The 19,588-nt window shown below is 44.3% G+C and overlaps 1 protein-coding gene across 4 annotated transcripts in view; it reads right to left on the bottom strand.

Annotated features, from left to right (window-relative positions):
• Positions 1–287: 287 nt before the first annotated feature.
• Positions 288–19,588, bottom strand: part of VPS13D (vacuolar protein sorting 13 homolog D) — a 98,959-nt gene continuing 79,658 nt past the window's right edge. For all 4 annotated transcript variants that reach the window (XM_033079338.1, XM_033079340.1, XM_033079339.1 and 1 more), the window contains 3 exons: positions 5,677–5,808; positions 1,915–2,155; positions 288–518 (listed from right to left, as the gene is read on the bottom strand). In XM_033079338.1, coding sequence (XP_032935229.1) covers positions 387–518; positions 1,915–2,155; positions 5,677–5,808 — 505 coding nt within the window. In that variant the 3' untranslated portion in view covers positions 288–386. The remainder of the gene's footprint in view (positions 519–1,914; positions 2,156–5,676; positions 5,809–19,588) is intronic.

The following is a 19,588-nucleotide window of genomic DNA, read 5'->3' as shown; positions in this document are numbered from 1 at the left end:
TTCCTGCACTGTGAAAATCAGTTTTTTCAAGGGAAAAAAAAGATAGAGAGAGAGAAGGGCTTGTGTCAGGTAGTGCAGTACGACTCAGTAGAGCTCCTTTAATTTCTTTACACAGTAAACAGACTCATATTTATACCCAACCCACTGCCTGTCATATTTACATGGACACTTGTACATATATACATGTTAGCAAAATACAGGGCTTCTCCCAGCCCCAAAGCTGTGTCAGCTACACCTCTGTTATACAATTAGTGCTTAAAAAAGAAAAGCCACCTCTTTTTTTTTTCTCTAAATACTAAAATTATATTTTTTTCCTTCTCTAGTCACACAATTCTGGCTCCAGCCTGGTACTTGCAGCTCTTTTCTGGCAGTGAGGAAGTGGATTTTCAAGAGTCCAGCTCGAGTTGCTCTTGATTTTCACTAAGTCTCAGCATCAGCTGCTGCTCATAATAAAGGCTCTTTGCATAGTTGATTTCTTGGGCCAGCTTTACTGCCAGAGCTTCTGATTTCACTTTCACCTGCAGAAATAAAGGGGATTTTTCTTAATGTGCTAGCTAAAACATAATAGATTTTAGATGTGAGGTAAGGGACAGAAAGGTTTCAGTGGGGTTTCCTGCTCAGGACTGAGGCTGGAGCAAGGAAGAAGCACCAGGCACACACAGATATTCAAGGGTGAGAGCAGGAACCCTGTGCCATATCTGAGCTTATTTCCTTTGCCTTCCCTTCCACCTTTTACCTGGCTGGTCTGTTTGGAATGTGAACTGGCTGGGTCTGGGCTGAGCTTGTAACTAGGCCTGTAGAACAGCCCCTGAGCAACTTCTGTAATGGCACAAAATAGAAACACTGCTTCCAGTGTTAGAGACCTCACAGTAAAAAAACACTCCATGTAGGAGAAGATGAGACAGACAGCAAAGTACACAAGTTCCATTCATGTGGTAAAGTTAAAAGCCTTTCACAGGTAAATACATGTTTCTTTCTGTTACTTTTCTGCCTGCAAGAATATTTCAGGGTTTTCCTTTCTTCAGCTTTCTCAGGAGTTTAAGGAGCCACTTCTCCAGTCCCTGTAAAACCTGGGCAGTGGCTGTTTTCAGTGCTGACAGAACAGAGCCTGTGACTAAAACCCTTTGGTGACAAGGGGAGCACAAGGTGCAAGGGGAGCCAAAGCCTGGGACTAAAACACTTGGTGATCAGGGGAGCACAGGGTGCAAGGGGAGCCAAATCTGTGACTAAAACCCTTTGGTGATGATGGGAGCACAAGGTGCAAGGGGAGCCAAATCTGTGACTAAAACCTTTGGTGAGAAGGGGAGCACAAGGGGCAAGGGGAGCCAAAATAACCCTTTGGTGATGAGGGGAGCACAAGGTGCAAAGGGAGCCAAAGCAACCATTTGGTGATCAGGGGAGTACAGGGTGCAAGGGGAGCCAAATCTGGGACTAAAACCCTTTGGTGATTGGGGGAGCACAAGGTGCAAGGGGAGCCAAATCTGTGACTAAAACCCTTTGGTGACAAGGGGAGCACAGGGTGCAAGGGGAGCCAAATCTGTGACTAAAACCCTTTGGTGACAAGGGGAGCACAGGATGCAAGGGGAGCCAAATCTGTGACTAAAACCCTTTGGTGACAAGGGGAGCCAAATCTGTGACTAAAACCCTTTGGTGATGATGGGAGCACAAGGTGCAAGGGGAGCCAAATCTGTGACTAAAACTCTTTGGTGACAAGGGGAGCACAGGGTGCAAGGGGAGCCAAAGCCCAAAGCCTGTCACTAAAACCCTTGGTGATGAGGGGAGTACAGGGTGCAAGAGGAGCCAAATTTGTACTAAAACCCTTTGGTGATTGGGGGAGCACAGGGTGCAAAGGGAGCCAAAGCAACCCTTTGGTGACAAGGGGAGCACAGGGTGCAAGCGGAGCCAGCTCCTCACCATGGGCCGCTGCTGGGACGGGCCTGGCATGGCCACACCACTGCTGGTGTTCACAGCCTTCTTGGTGAGCTGGATGTACATGTTCCCGTGGTCCTTGGACACCAGGCAGTGGTACAGGTCATCATACCTGACCTCCAGGAATATGGAATCCCTGTCCATGCAGTCCCCACTCTTGAGGAAATACACAGCCTTGGAGGAGATGAGCACACAGTACCTGTCGATGTTCTCCACGGCGATGAAACTGCAACAAAGGAGAAAATGTTATTGGCTTAAAGCTAAAACCAGCAAATTAACCAGTGTCTTCACCTGCCCTTTAGAGTCCATCAGAAAATGTAGTAGTGCAGCATGTACAATTCATCTGTATTTAATTTAAACTGTTTAGAAATGGAGCTGATGAAGGACACTCTTACCTAGTTATAAAAAGGTCATGCTGTAAATCAAATATTAGTGCTGCCTGCCTGGCCACCAGCTTTTTTACAGGGACACATAAAAATGTCCTTTGACAAGGACTTAGGAACAGTAATTTCCTTGCTCTGGAGCACTGCAAGTCCTAATGCTGAAGCTTAATTGCTACTAACTTCAGTTGCAGAGCTGGTACATGAAAGGTTTGCAGACATTTATGACAAGAACTATCCTGTAACCCTCCTGTGCTTCCCTGCTCCCCACACCTCCCTGCCTTCCAAACCAAAAACAAGTTGAACCTGCTGCCAGGATCAGTAGCAGAAAAGAGAAATTAGCTGTTTAACAAGGGGTGAGAGGTTAAGCAGCAAGCAGGTTTCCCCAGGGAGATTAGGCTGAGTGATGAATAGGAAGAGGGAGAGAAGAGTGAGTTAGGAATATTGAGAGTTATGATGGCTGGAAAGGCTGGTGTGTAAAAGAATAACTGTAAGGTGCAAAAGTGAAATGGAAGCTGAACACACAAATGCTTCTCTCCCACTTCTGATTTACTACTGAAATGAACCTCATTATGGGGCTTTTTAAATGCTGAAAAATTCAGCAACTTGAATGTGGAATTATAGCTGAGTAAAGTAATAACAGTAGTGCTAAATAGAGTAAAAAAGCTCTGCCAACAGTCCCCAGGGCTGACAAGCATCTGTAAAGGAGGATTCTGCTGCTTCAGGCAGGTTCCCAATTGCTGCCCTCTGAGCCTCTGCTCACACAAACCTGCCTGCTGCCCTCACACCCTGCAGAATCCTCCACTGGCTTAGAAATCAGTGACCTGTGTCACTAACTCGTGTTTCTGGTAAACAGAAAAGTTCCCCATCTCCAAATGCATCCTTGGCTCTATCAGTTAAACATCACTGTGCACAAGCTGCTCTGATCTGCAGCCAAATAAACCCAGAGCTATAAAAGGTATGTTAATAGCCAAAAATATGGCAAGAGGTCAGGCCATGGTTTCTTTTTGTGGTATAAAAGGATAACTCCAGTAATTCTGTATTCCCAGTCCTCTCAAGGATTCTGCTCTGCACTGAACTTGCCTTTCCCTCTGTGCTGTGTCCCTGCCCTTGCTCCCCTCACACTGGCAAAGGTGCACACACCAACTCCAACCCCCACTGCCATGTCAGTGCTGAACAGGGCACAACCAGCCTCACTGAAAAGGGCCTGGAACAAGCTTTGCCCAGCTCTGACCTTGGATGAAGCTCCAGGAAGGAATGAAAAAACTGTTCCATTAAATAAAACAAACTGGATTTCAGCTTAGGGGAACCCAGGTGAAAGACAACATTAACAGAGTTCTGGAAATCAGCAGCTGCCCTGCAGTTTTCCACTGGAGTTCAAACACTTCAGGGTAAGGTTCTGCCTTTGAAATTAGTTAACTAGGATGGAAAGGACATTTTTTATGAAGTGTCACAGAAAACTTAATTTAAACGCAGAGCAGCAGTACAGCTGCAGAAGAACAGCCTGGTGCCCTGGACAGGCACATCAAACAGCAATGTTTGAGGGAGGCCCCAGACCCAGCAGGGCCAGGATGCCACCAAGGGCACCAGGACATCCAGGGGCACTGAGAGCTGCTCTCAGCTTCAGGGGAAGCACCTGGGCAATGACCAAGGGTTGCATTTGCTCTGTAAGAACAACCATGATGCATGAACTTCTCCTTACAGGACTTTCACTGGTGGCATGTATATATTCTGAGCAATGGAAGCAGAGGTCAGTGAGTTAATGGAGAAGCCCAGAAACATTAGCTAATTTGTAGTTCAGGCTCTACATTTTGTTCTAAGTTTGAGTCATGCATCATTACCTTTGCTCTTGCCAACTGTTATTTTCTTCTCAGTGTCTAGTTCTTAAAATGGGTATTTTTAACCTTTTCAGACACTACTGCAAGACGCAACTTTTTTTTTTAAACCCATACATCCACACTATTAAAAATATCTCAAATTAATAACATGAAAAATTAAATGAAACATGATCCAGTAGAACAAAGTAGAAGCAACCAGATCTCTGGAGAATTTGTGGGGTTTTTAACAACATCAGGAAGTAATTACACAATATTTTCCAGAAGTGAAACAGCGAGCCTAACTGGAAAAAAATGTGGAAACATTTAGTTAGAACAGTAGAGCAAGGTATTAAATCCCCTTTTATGGATTTAACTCTGAAGGAAAATATGCAAATAATCAGGTCTTCAAATGTGTTTCTGATTATGATACTAGGATAAAAGTCAGAGGCATAATTTTGTACTTATTTTCCATGACAAGAAACACTGTGTTCCTGCTGAATGATGTTCCTGATGGTGAGAGTCACAGTGAATGAACACCATGGCTCGATGACAAAGGCCACTGCTCTGCTATGGGCTACACTGCTGATTTTCTTTGGTCACAAATTGCTCTTTCCAGTCTCCCTGCCTAAGAGCCATCCTGAATAGGCACAAAGATCCTGAAAGGAGAAGGAAACAGGATACCCCAAATGTGAACTCCCAGGGCCACAAGTGGCAGATTGCAATCTCCCCCTCAGGCAGAACCTGCAGTGGCACATGGAGCCTGCCCAGTGGCACTGGTGACACCAAGTGACCCTGCTGAACCTGCACCTCCCTCTGCCAGCTCCACCAGCAGCAGTTCTGACCCTGCCTTGGCTGATGCTCTGGTGGGTGACAGACACAGCATCTGTCACACCCTCCCCTGACACAGCTGATCAGTAACTGTGGTGGAGATGGAGCACGTGATGAATTCTGTCCTTAGACCCCAACCCAGCAAACTGATATTCCCCCTGGAGAATCACAGAATTATTTGGGTTGGAAAAGCGCTCTGAGATCATCAAATCCAATGATTTGGCACTGCCCAGGCCAACACTAATCCATGTCCCCAAGTGCCACATCCACATGGCTTTTCAATCCCTCCACAGATGGTGACTGCACCACTGTCCTGGGAAGCTATGCTAGGGCTTTTGTGACTCTGCATGAATGAATTTACCCCAATATCCAACCTGAACCTCCCCTGGTGCAACTTCAGGCCATTTCCTCTCATCCTGTCCCTAGTTCCTGTCCCCTGTTCTGTGGGAGCAGAGCCTGACTGGCTGCACCCTCCTGTCAGGGAGCTGTGGAGAGCCACAAGGTTGCTCATGAGCCTCCTTTCCTCCAGGCTGATCTCCCCCAGCTCTCTCAGACACTCCTGGTGCTCCAGTCCCTCCCCAGCTCTGTTCCCTTCCCTGGACACACTGCAGCCCCTCAAAGGGCCCAGGACTGAACACGTGTCTGTGTGTGAAGCAGTTTTAGACATGAAGACATGATGGCAGCAAGCAGAGCAGAAGCAGCCAGAGTAGCTGTGTACTCACAACTCATCCTGGATGTTGTCAGTGAGTTTGAAGAGCTGCTCCTGGCCCTCTGCTTGGCTCTCCAGGTAGCGGGGCAGGAGCCCCTGGGGTCCCCTGCAGCACCGGGGCTTCCGCACGCGCTGTGCCTGGGTCCTGCAGCAGAGAACACAGAGATCACCTGGGGCAGCCTCCCTCCCCCTGGCACCTCTCTGCACACACAGCTCCAGCCATTCTGGAGTATAAAGCCTTCCAAAATCCCAGGTCTTCACAAACACAGCCTGGAGATCCTGGAAGACTTGGATCTGGAAGATGTGGTGTCTACTCACACATTTCTATGAGACACAGAACCATTTTGTCTAAAACGAAGAGGCAATTAGCTCAATTAGTAGGAAGAATTGACCTAAGCAGCATATACTCTCTGAACATTCAGGGATGTATGTATCAGCAGTTTGACTGATTTGACCATTTCTTCTCACTGCTCTAAAGAAAATAAGAGTACAAAAACCTAGAGAGGGCTCTCACCAATGGACAGTGCCAGGAGACTGCAAATTCCATGGTTATGGAAATAGGAATATGCAGTTAAATTAAGACAGAAGAAAACTCCTCATTAATTAGAGTCCCCACAGCAGGGTTTAACATACTTTACCTTTCTGTGTGTGTATTAAAAATGACAATAAGAAGGACACACACTTGTGGGCTGACAGCCATCAGAGGTTGATATTGGCCACAGAACTGCAGGCTTGGTTCCTCCCTTAGCAGAATTTTGTTAAAAAATAATACTCTGAATTCCTTCAAGTTCCTGGAACGCCCTGCCCCTGAAGAATTGTGTTACAGGCTGCTGAGCCCTGCTTCACTGCCTGTCCCTTCCCAGCAGCATCACTCTGGGGCTGCTCTGTGGTATTTCACAGCTCTTCCAGGCTACTGCTGTTACAAATTTCCCAGCCAAATGCACCATTTTGGATTAGTGCTCTCCCTTCCCATCCTGACTCTTTGTAAAACCCTGCACAAGGAGCTCCAGCCTTTCTGATCCAGGGATAGGAGGAAGGTCCCAAGGAGTGCTACCTTTGCTTTTGTAGCTTCCCACCACCAGGAGAGAGCACTCACCTTCTGGGGTCCATGATCTGCAGATGTTTTCTCTGGAGCCTCATTCCCTTGTGACCTTTCCCCCTGTCCCATACCTAAAGCCTGGGCACCCTTTAAAGATTTGTTTTCCTTCAAGTTTTTGACCACCCTTAATGCAGTGGTTAGAGCTGTGCTATTAAAGTACTGCAGCTCTGGAGCAAGTCACCTCTCCTGCCCCTTAATTCCTTAGATAGAAGCAGGATTCACCTGCACCAGGTACAGCATTCTTGTCTTTCTAAACCTACAAATGGATGAACAACACATGCCTGTTTTTACCTACTAGAATCTTACAAAGCAGTAAACAAAAGTGTTTGCCTCCATGAATGCAAAACGTTGAGACAAAAGTTCCAAAGAAATTAAAGAATTCCAACCAGTATAATTCACATCTTGCTGCTTGCCCTACTTAGTAACTTCTGAAAGAGAAAAATGGCAAAAGATCACTAATCAAAGAAGCCCCTGTTGGCTTTTAAATCTCTCTATGGCACCTACTGACAAGTTCAAAGAGTGGCTGTCTGCAGCCTTAGGTGGGTTTTAATTAACAGTGGCCAAGCAATAATGTTCTGCTGAGACATTTCCCATCCTGCATTCAGGGAGGGTGGATAATTGGGACTGTGCTTCACTGTGCAGTGGGTTTTACATGAACCATCCTTCAGACACACATCCCCTGTGCCAGCCTGTCTCATATGCTGTAGTTCCTGGAGAAGAGGGGTCTGAAGCACTACAAGCAAGACTACACTACTCTAATGGGGTAGAACTTTTAATCCCACAGCCACTGGAACTACAGGGAACACTGGTTTCTAATGTTTGGCTCAAAACAGGCCAGAGGAAAAGTACCAGTGCTCCAAAGGCACTGAGCACCACAATGGATTTCTGAAGGTTTGGTGAGTTCTGAGCCAAGGTTTTACGTTTTGGTTTTGTTTTTAAATGGAAGAAGCATTTCAGAGTACAAGAGCATTGCTCACAGTGCCCTCCAAGCTCAGATACTGATCCTGGTGGTAACAGATCATTCCCTTCTTGGTGACAAGGCCAGCAGTTCTCCAACCCAGAGCTGCTGCTGCTGGGCCTGAACTGCATAGATTCAGTCCATCACCCCCTTGGCAAACTGCTCTGTTTGGTCTGCACAGCTAATAACATTCCACACCACTTGATTTTTTTAATCTAAAAATTTGTTCTACTGTCTCAAGTTACGTTCTGTAAATAATAAGCAACGCTGGTGAAATCCCAAAAGCTGCAGATTTGTCAAGCAGAGCGGGCGGCAGTGCCCACATCTGGCTTCCATTAGCCAGGCACTCAGCAGATCTGCTGATTCCTTTTTAATAAGCACACAAAAGCAATACAAGGCAGGAATGCCCTCACGTCTGCCCAGCACAGCAGGGAATGGTGCTGCTGGATAGAGGCACAAAGGGCTGGGAGAGGGTGTTGGGAGGTTGAGATGAGCACTGCAGCCCTGCCCTGCTCCCAGCTGGGAACTGCAGCTCCCACTGGAACCAGGGCACTGCCTTTACTGGGTGGCATTTGCTGAGCAGTTCACAGAACCCTTGGGATTCAGCTGGCCATTTTTAATCTTTGTAATCAAAGACATCACCAGCTTGATGAAGGAAGTGGTCAGGTATTAGTGGGGATAATTATTGACCAACTCAGGTTGAGAAAACTCTCCAAGAGACACCACATGTTTTCCAGAATCACCTGTCCTTGTTCCTTCACTCCATGTTCACACCCATCAGGTACCACCCCACCAGATTCCCACCATCAGCTCTGGAGATGTCATTCCTGCAGTGGTTTTGAGAACAACAACTGCTACTTATCTTGATAGTCTCTTGGACCTCAAAAATTTCCCTGGAGTGTACCCTGAAAACATTTTAAAAATGTAAAAAAAATAATCCAGAAGGCCTCAAACTTTGCATATCAAAAGATGTTGGTCTGCTAAAACAAACCATCCCTATTCTAAAATGATTTAGAAATTTTTTACAAATTTACATCTTTCAGTTTCCTCAGTATCACACCCAGAATAATTATTCATCATGATACAACTTTAGGAAATGTAGCAACTTCTGAGAAAAACCAACAAGGACAAAACTCCATGACCAACAGTAACCACTGGATTTAATTTAAAATGTGTATCTGGGGGATTTCTCATCTGGGTAAGAGAACAGCACTGACAAGCACAGAATCAAAAACCCAGCCTGAGCATGCACACCCCAAATCCTGCACAAACAACAGCTCCAAGTGCAAGGAGATGGAATTCTGGCACCTGGGACCAATACAGAACCAGGCTCCAGTATGGACCAGGCTTCTCACAAACTGGACCTGCCCCACCTGCCTGCCAGCCAAGCCCATGGCCACACCCTGGGCTGCTCCTGGCCATGGGCTCCCTCCCCAGGGATCCCCCAAAACTCTTTAGGAATCATTTCCTTTAGCCAGACCCAGCTCTTGCTGCCAAAACTTCAACTGTCACCAGTCTCACCAGCTCATTATCCCAGCCCAGTTAAGCAGTAACTTGCTGGCTCTGGTACAGCTAAATTTCAGGGTTTCCATTGTAAAGTTGGGGTTTTTTTCAGGTTTGCATAAAATTTAGTGACAAAAGCCTGCTCTGGGCTGTAGCTTGGCATACTGACTTTCAGCCTGGCAATAATTTTTATCCCCTTGAAATAATTGTAAAACAATATTATTTCAAACCTAGGAAAATGGCAGGTAATGTAAAACACAATTCAAAAGTTGCTAGTGTTTTCAAGAAATAATAAAATCAAACTATTACTGGCTCTGGAAAAAGTCTGCTTCCTAAATACAAGGGAGTGCTTTGTCTGAGGAGGCTTCAGTGCATTTCAGACATTTAAAGTGACATGATCTGATAAGTTAAGGGAGGAATAACCTTTATTTTCTAGCATAAAATACACAACTAAAATACCTGGTCCACTTGCTCGAGTTCCAGACCTACTTGGGACCTGCAGCCTCCCATGAGGATCACCATCCCACACACATGATTTCATGAAATGCAGAATGAGGATGGTGGACACTGAGCAAAGCACACTTGGGAGTGCCAGAACCAATGAAATGCTGAACAATGTATGCCTCACAAATTGAGCTGAAAACAGCCATAGCTTGGGAACACACGGATAACAAATGAAAACAAATGTGTGCCACTTGTAATGGGGTCTGTAGTGCACATCACACCTCTGCACAGCACTAACAATCCACTATTTCCATGATTCTTTCCTCACTGATGCACTTAACTTTGTTTTATCTGCTGAACCCATGTGAGGAGCAGGAATATTCCCTGAATTTAAGCAGAAGAGGAGAGACAGCAGGATTTTGATGTGCCAGTTCTCAGTGCCTGGGAATATTTAATGCCTTGGGGCTAATTTCAGGAAACATGTGGCAATTTAGATTCCCTGTTCAAGGGCTCAGTGCAGTTGCCTCCCACCCTGTGCTGGACTTTGGGGTGCAGGTCACTGATCCCAGAGATCCAGCAAAGCTCTGCCATGGGATTCGTTTGCTGGCTCCAACACAGATGCTGTTAAGGTGTGTTAAAATGCACACATGGTACAGTCAGTTGAGTGCTGGATTTGGCATCAGAATGTCTCAGTTAGATGCAAGAATGTGTAAAATCACGAGCCAGACAGCTCCCTGCTGACTGCAGATCTGAGGAAGCTCATATGCGCCGTTTATCCCAGCAAATGCATGGAATATATTGTGCTTGTTAAACATGTTCCCAAAATGCTAGTTTCAGGCAGAAACATGCAAATAAATGGTGCCTAGGGTTAAAACCTCCCACTTACAGTCAAGTCCCTCCTCTTTGGAGGGATCTCCCAGCTCAGATGCTGCAGACCTTTAGCTGACCCGACGTGCCTTTAGGAGAGTACAGCATGCTCAAGGAGCAACTGTTTATCGTGGAACTTGTTCCTGCCAGTTTCCTGGAGATAGAGCTTTTCTCCCCCTTCCCTTTCCTTTTGTACAACAGATCAAAATAAAATTTAGAGTTATTCCCTGGGTTTGCAATTTTACATAACCTCATCAGGTTCCAAGTTCAAAAGGAATTGAGAAGAGATTAATTAAGACACAACTTAATTATGACATGCATATTACAAATCCAGCAGCAAATCTGGACAAGGTGTATGAGCTTGCACTGCAGACAGAGCACTGACCCCAGCTGCAATCAGGGCATCAACTTCTGGCACTTGCCCCACTCCTGCCTGTAACAGCTGTGCAGCAAAACTCACACTTTCTCAAGCACTTTGGTAACATCAAGCTTAAGAAGTTGACAAAACATAACACTGCCATCCCAGCTTCCAATTCCCCCCAGACTCTTCCTATACTGATTACAGGGATGAATGCAGCTGTCACCTTAAAGAGTTTCTTGTTGAACCAATGTGTTGAAAAATGCTCCCATTCCCCTTCTGAGTGGATGTAAAAGATGGTTCTCAGCAGGGATTTCCTGCAAACACCTGTCTGAGAACAGGAGCTGAACATGCCTTAGTGAAACTAAAGTGCCCAGAACTGTAACACTGCTCAGCCTCAGGGCACTGTGTGAGGGTTTGAAATATTAAATACTGCTGCTGCCAGCAGGGCCTGTAGCAGATGGAGCCTTGCTCTTATGTCTGTGCCCATGGAATCCCAGACTGGTCTGGGCTGGAAGGGCCCTGAAAGCTCATCCTGTTCCACCCCCTGCCATGGGCAGGGACCTTCCCAGGCTGCTCCAAGTGCAGTCCAAGCTGGCCTTGGACACTGCCAAGGATGGGGAGTCACGTTTATAATGGTCCTGTCAGTGCTGGGCAAGCAATATCCAGTTGTAGCAAATGCAAAAAAGGTCCCTTCAAGTGTAAAATACTTCAATCTAACAGAAATGCTTCCACATTGTATTCCTGCCCTTCTGGGAAAGCAAATCTACTTGGGGAAACAAAAAACAAAACAAAACAGGGGCCTGCCCAGCACTGGGGTAGTGACTCTGGCTGTGCATGAGGGACTGTGTCAATCAACTTTAATGACTGCAAGCTTCTTCTCTTTCTGACCCTCTTTTTATATTTTTCAGTTACTACAACTAAGGCTGCAGCAGGCACAGCAAAGTGCTCTAGCACAAACCTCACCCAACAAAAAGCTACTCACGAGGTTTGTTTTGATTTTTAAAGTTTGCAGTTGCAAGAACAGTTCAGATCAACTGGCTGTACTTACAAAACTGATAAAGAGCATTCCACATGTTAACAGCAACATTAGGTGAAAAAATTATCTATAAAAATACCAGCCACATGCTAAATGAGGTGACATCAAGGCAATAAATAGCTCCATCTGTATGAAAGAGTTTGCAGAACAACCCAGAAGATGTCTCTGAACAAAAAAGTAACTATGGATGTGAAGTAGTGCTGAAATAAAAGTGGGCTGGTTTTTTTTTTTTTCAGTTAAAAAAAAAAAGATCAGTTTTACATATTTTTCCACGATCACTTTATAAATCTGCTGCACATTAGAAATCAGACACACATGTACGTTTTCCAAGTACAGAAAGTCGAAGGTTTACATTTTAATAGCAAAGTGCCTATTTGTGAATGGCAGCAGTGTATATTACAGGCAGTGTGAGAGGGTTAAACAGGACAGCCTCGACTCTTTATAAACTTTTGCCCTCTGGATATGTACTCATTGGCTGCTGTACAAGACTCGAGCTGTATTACACGCCTTAACGATATGGTTCAACTGTCGGTCAGGCTCGGGGCTGGCGCTGCGCCAGACCGCAATCAATGGGACACAAACCTCCCCCTTTCAGATCATCACGAAGGCTCATATTATCTCCTTTTTGTCGTGCTGGTTAAATTTATGGAGCAGAACCCCGAAGCTGCATTCCTTGGCCTGGGCCGGCCCACGCGGGCCTCCCTTTGTTTGGTACTGTAAGGAGCGTGCTTTGGAGGATTGCGGGGTTGTTAGTTCAGGCACTGACTGTTTGCTCATGACTGAAATGAAAAGAGTTCAGGGGAAGGGCAAAAGGACAGCACAAGTGTAAAACCCCATCCCAGCAGGCCCTGGGCTCCCATCTATCGTTCTGGGCTGGGACTGAACACAAAATCTCCCGTTAGTGACAAAGGGGAAAGTCAGTGCACTCACAGGTAAACAGCCTGGCTGCACCTGAGCAGCACCTCCAGCTCTCCTGCTTGCAGGCAAGCCTGTAATTGCTACATAAATCTGAACCTTGACTAAGCTGTCTTAAAACACTGCTTAAAAGTGGTATTAATTGTAAAGAAATGCTGGATCTCTTTGTTTGAAAATAAAACCTGTCAGTGCAAACGGCCACACAGTTTAGTATTTCCACCATTTTAAACACAGAGTAACCTCAGAGAACCTGATATTTATGATGTAGCAAGAAATTCTATTAGGACAAAATTACTGGACATACAGTAGGGAGAGAAGATTTTTATTTTGTCTAAAATGGGCATTTTCTACATCTTTATACTTAGCCTGAGGATGAAAAAAAACCTTCTCTGGGTATGCACAGACACTCTCTTCTCAAAGCTTTATTCCTGTTGTAAATAAAGGGCACTTCTTGATCCCACTCCTCACACCATTCTCATTCCAAATATAAAACAGAGCACTGTAATTGCTACCAAGAAAAAAATAACTCTATCCTAGCTGAAACCAGGACAAGGTCACAAACTAAGGATGTAAGAAACCCCTAATGTGCTCTCAAGGCAAAAGCACCAGGAGTGAAAGCAAATGGAAACACTATTCCAAACCTGCACAAGAGAATACATGCATGGAAAACCCCAAGGACTCCCAGTGGTTGTTCAGGAAATAGAAGGTGCCTGTGGATTCATTCTTCAGCACACAAAATATCCAGACTTCATCCCTGTGGCACCAGCACAGCCATCTCAGACCAGCAGCCACCACACTGCTGAGCAGCTCCTGCCACTGTGCCTTAGAAATAAATAAGTACAAAAACAAACCCTACACTCCTATTGCACTACACCAGTTTCATCTTTCCTGCTATTTTAATGGAGTGAAAATCCTGGAAAAAGGGGCAGAAGAGATGATGCAAACTCACAGAATGTGTATGAGACGTTTCTCAGTGACACTGGCCACAGCCTGTCCCGGTGCATTCCAGCAGGCAGGGCTGGCCTGAATAAAGCCTTTGTTCCTTCCTGGTGGGCAGACGCTCCCAACTCATCCCACCTCCATCTGAGCAGGCAGATTTGTGAATTGGAGCTGCAAATACTTTATGGCCCAATCTTCCATTACTTTTTAGTTGGTTCTGCTGATGGTAATGCATGAATACAATTTTTTTTTCTTTTCTATTCTAGGAGGCACCAATGCAGACTAATTAAATCTGCAGCTATCTGGAATTGTTTCCACCCAAGGCAAGTGTTACACAGAATACACCAAGACAGTGATAGACTTGAGCAGAGATGATGTGATCTAAAAAATCACACTAATGCCAGGAAACGTTCAAAACACTAAGAAGTGTTCCTTTTACTTTTCAGCCTTTGTGTCCTAATAGAAGATGTTTAGAACATGCAAGCTCTAGAAATACAAGTATTTCCAGAAGACATAAAACTTTCTCCCTGTCTAGCTGCATTCCTTTGAGTTAACAGCTAAATACTGTGAAGTGGGCACACAGAATAAATTCCACTTTGTGAAGCAAATATTTCATGTGACACAAAGTTTAAGTAGTAGAATAAATCTGAGGCAAATACAACAAAGGATTTGTCTGCTCTTTGCAGAAGGAAGTTCATAATTGCTTCTATTTCTGATGGACTACGTCAGGCCAACATTATAGTGTCTTGGATTTAACTGGTTTGGAATACAACACATGTCTGTGTACCCCAAGAAACTTTCCCATGGCCTCCAGAAATGTTGCACTGAAAACAGAGCAGTTCTGTACCCATGATGTCCATTTTCAGCCAGCTCTCCTTTCATACCTGACCAGAACAATACCACACAATGCATTTCCCTCATTAACTCACCCCTTTTCCACACCAGTTACTGCACACAGTAACATCAAGCTGTATCTGAACCTAGATTTCTGCACTGAACCCAGCCCAGGCAGCAGTTTAGCAGGAGCTGGGCATGGCTCACTGGATGCAGCACTTTCACCAGGGACGGAAATGTACCTCCCTTACTTGTAACATCATGGCACTGGTAAATACCTGGGGGTTGTGGAGGCCACCACACTGGGAACTCTGCATTCACTCATCCTTTTGAAATTGCATTAATTTCACGATTATAAGCTGCATGTCTGGGTGTCAGCAACTGTCTTGGGTTACAATACAGGATATGATCAAAAGGTATCTGTTCTATCACCATCTGTTGAGGGTGGGGGCAGTGATCCTGATCTCCCTGGGAGATATTCTGCTAATGGGCATCCATTGAAACCAGGCAGGGCATTGTTCTTTATCTTTTCACAACCCATCCTTCCTCCAGCCAGTCATTTTCTGCTCATGGCCATTGAGTCCCACTGTGGCACTGATAAAATTACTGCATCCCATTGGGAGTTGCTCCAGCCAGGGGGAAGAGCCCAACATTTCTTACCAAGATAAAAACAGAGGTTTTGGGACACTAAGGGAGCCCCTTTCTCCACTGGACTCCAGAGGAAAACCGGATTTCTGCACATCACCACTGGAGCTCCGGAGGGAAACTGCACCTTGTACAGGAGCACTGCTCCAACTGAGCCACATCTGTCACTGCAGGAGGATGCAGCCACCATGGGATGGGACTGCTGCCAACACCCTGCCTGATGGGGTGTCAGGCTGTACTCTGACTGTGTCAGGGTTTGGGGTTTGTTCTTTGTAGTGCTGTATTTCTATTTTAATTTCCCTAGTAAAGAACTGTTATTCCTAATTCCCATATCTTTGCCTGAGAGCCCCTTGATTTCAAAATTATAATAATTTGGAGGGAGGGGGTTTCCATTCTCCATTTCAAAGAGAAGCTCCTGCCTTTCTCAGCAGACACCTGTCCTCCAAACTAAAACAGCAACTTTTCATTCTTTGTCCATATATAAACCACACCTGATTATAAGCCGCACTTTGGGTTCGGACCAAAATTTTAGTCAAAATGGTGCGGCTTATAATCGTAAAATTACTGTACTTATTGCTACTAATGAATGGACACCCAAAGAAAAAGACAATTTCACATTTTATGCTCAGGTAACTCCTCAGCATTGCTCATTGCAATGTTTTCCATTTTCACTGTCCATCCTCCCCTTACAACACTCCTTTCCAGTGCCTCTGTCCCTTGACCAGAGTCTAAAAGGATCCAGGGTACCTTTCTGCCCTCAAATGTCAAGTTAAACACTAATGTTTTAGTGGGAAATCCTTGTTACTCACAGAACAGATGCTGGGATTTAGAGTGACAGCCAATCCCCCACAAAGGCTCCCTGTTTCATGCCAACAGACATGTCACCACTGGAGAACCCAGTGCCTGAGCCATTTTCTTAAGCCAGGTTTTTGTTCCCTTTAATACATTCTGTCATGGCAAAGCAAAAAGGCTTAAACACAAAAGGTTGCACATGTCTTAACTAAAGCTTTAGCCCTCCTTGTTGGAATTTAAACCTTCTACAGCTTCTTCCTTAAATGCAGGGTGCATAAAACCCCAGAAGGACAATATCAGGGAGCAGAACAGCCTCAGCAACTTAAACCCTTGGGCTTGAAAAAATGTCTTTTTACAAACAGGTAAGGGGGTTGGTTCTTTTGGGGGTTTCCTGTCTCAGACCCTGCTACTCCAAGTTTAGCTCATAAGCCCCAGAGACTAATCAAGGTAGCATATGTAAAATGTAAGACCTGTATGATTAAACACTGCCTAATGCAAGCCCATAATTGCTTCTTTTTTCCAAAAAAACTCTTATTATATAAAAATATTCCTATAGGCAGATGTGAAAGGAATCACATCTATATAATATTAATGTAGGATTCTGTTGCTTCTCTAGGTCCAAACACCATGGGTTTTACTCCATTCCTTCCAAATAGTTAAACTGAGTTAAGTTCACAAAAGGGTACAATGACAACCAACTGCAGACAACTGAGTATTCTAAACATAAATGGTATTTAGCAGCACTGATCCTAGGAGCAGCCTCCTGGAAACATTATTCAGACACACAGTGGGTATTTGCAGTAATGAACAAAAATGTGTTAGGAGTTTAAACACCAATCCCACTCAACCCTCTAAAAAGGAAAGGGAGATGTGTCAGTGCATTTTGGATTCTCCAGATCATCTCGACTTTTGCTGGGCACAAACAGTGGACAATGTATTGTTCTAGAAACTGTGACATGAGACTCTAGGGTTATTGAGTCTATAATAAAATGTGGTTAAACAAAATCAATGTTTTAAAGCTTCATCTTGTTTTTACTGCATCCTGTGGGTTACAAAAGAAACCCAATGAAAACTAACTACATGCATCATTTCTCCAGTCATGCATAGCAAATCCTTCTTTATTGTGAAGAACAGAGCCTGTAGTTCCAAGAAATTGTCCTTCAGCTCTTTGTTCCAGGGGGGAGTACAAAGGGAACAAACTGTGAGATGCCCAGCCTGTCAATGCTGGAGGAGGGTACAAAAAAAAAAAAAAAAGAAGGAAGAAAATCTGCCCCCCTGTATTTCATTCTCACACAGAGGAGGTACTCACGCTTGACTTCACTTTATTTCTAAAATTGTATCACTTTGAAAATTAAATTTTATTTTTCTTTCTTGAAATACTAAGTTTTATTAGCCACTGTATGAGTATATTGAGCTCCAGAAGTGCAGAAATGTGGGGTGGCATCACAGCCCATCCTCAGCTCTCCTGACTCTGGGTACTCCAAACAGGCACCACAAACCTCAGCTGCTTGAATTCCTTCTAGACAGCTTTAAGGGGAAGTTGACTTTCCCCTTAGGAAGAGTGAACATGAAAAGCAATCTTGGCAGATTCCACTCCCAGGCAAACATAATCAGTACTTGACTGACAAAAAACGCTACCAGTTTATTGATGCACAGCAAGGGACTTCTGCAAAATAAAATCTGAGTAGAAACAAGAAGAAAACCTAACACATGGTTCCAAGAGAGCTGTAGAAAAGAGAACCAACTAGAAGCCAGAGTGTCTCATGAAGAAAGAAGCACTCCTTGAATTGAAAAAGGAACAGAGAACCACTTTCTGTTTGTTCTAAAAGGCAACTTCACTTACTTAGAAATCATTTTAGGTCTTAGATGGTGGATTATTGTATCCTTCTAGTTAAGAAACTAAATTAGCTGAGGTGCATTTTTAGAAAGAAATTAAGGTTTTGAAATTAAATCATCCACACTGAAGAGAAACAAGGCTGCATTTTGGGAACTGCTTCTCCCACAAGGAAATCCACATTTACTTCTGCAACAAGCAACAGTAGACACTTCAAGAACAGTGCCAGGATCTCCTAATGAACTACAGAAAGCTACCAGTGATAAAATAAATCCTAACAGAAGAATCAAGAAGAACCAAGCAGGTGAGACTGGTCACAGAAAATGAAGCATCTACTGAGGTGCTGCAAAATGTACAGACACAAACACAGGTTTGCTTAACTACAAGGATCTAGTGATGTAAAACTGTGGAGTAAAAAACAAAACTAAAAATTAAGAGGCATTTAAAACCCCAGTGAAGTACTGAAGGACCTGAAGAGGTCAGAAATAGGACAGGAAATGAAATGGGATTTAACCTATAACATTGCATTTCTGGGGAAAAATAATCCAGAATGCAAACGTGAAATGACAAGGAGATACCTGCAAAGCAGTAAAATCAAACAAAACCTCTTGGGGCAAAAGAGCAAGAAGAAAAATGGGCAGTTTGCAGTGGGATATGGCAGTAAAACCAACCAAGGTAACTCTGGGTGGCTTGCAGAGCACAGCTTGTCCAGTGCAGGGGGATGACAGGTCCTTTTCACTCCACAGAGATGGGGACCTGCTGGTGGGGGATTCCAAAGCACCTCCACAAAAGCAGGGAAACAATCTGGACATCAGACAGAAGAATGTAAACCATAAATCCAGTTGGACAGTGACTGAGCATGGGAGGTTGGGCTGACAATGAGGAAAAGCCCATGGCTACAGCTGTGCAACAGGGAGAGGAAGGAACAAATCTGCTCAAAGAAAACAGATTATTGTGAAGACCTGTTATCCCACTGGGAAAAAGAAGAAAGGATATGAAGGAAATTACACTGCTCAAGTAATTTATTGATAAGACTGATAAATACATTTTCTCTCTGGCTTATAGGGCTTACCAGGAGAGTAACAACATCCCCTTGACCAGAAGGGCCCATACATGACTGACATTATTGTAAAGACTTGTGAAGTCAGATCTAGATCAAGTCCAAAGTCAGGACCAAGTCTGGGGCATATACAGAAGTGTAAATGTTCAAGCAATACTCATCTGTTAAACCTAGGAACCTCTTGGCAGTGTGTTGAGCTGTCTCCATACAATCAGGTAAATATTTCCTATTTCTGCTCAGTGTCCCTGATACTCATGCTCTCAACCACACTGCCTTTGACTTCACAATGTAAATCTCATCTCATCAGATGGATGCACAAAGGCAAAAACTTTAAATTATAATCATCTGCTTTTGATATTCCATCAAACTTTTCAACCTCATTGCACAACTCCAAGTGATGAGCAAAGGAACAACTAGCATGGTTTGCTGCTTTCCACATGAAGTGCATTTAAAATAATCAAATATTTATATAACACTTTCCTGTGACTGTTAATGGCTTTCCACACTCAAACTATTCTTTACTAGTAACAGTCTAGTTCATGGACAGAATTCATCAGAGCTGAGGAGGTCACAAAGTTATCTACTTCTAATTTTCACATTGTGACTCAGAAAAGAACACAAACCCTTGCAGCAACAGT

The sequence above is a fragment of the Catharus ustulatus genome, chromosome 24, assembly GCF_009819885.2.
Source record: "Catharus ustulatus isolate bCatUst1 chromosome 24, bCatUst1.pri.v2, whole genome shotgun sequence".
Classification (NCBI taxonomy): domain Eukaryota; kingdom Metazoa; phylum Chordata; class Aves; order Passeriformes; family Turdidae; genus Catharus; species Catharus ustulatus.
Note: the sequence above shows the minus strand (reverse complement) of the source record. Positions and strands in the feature narration are given on the sequence as shown.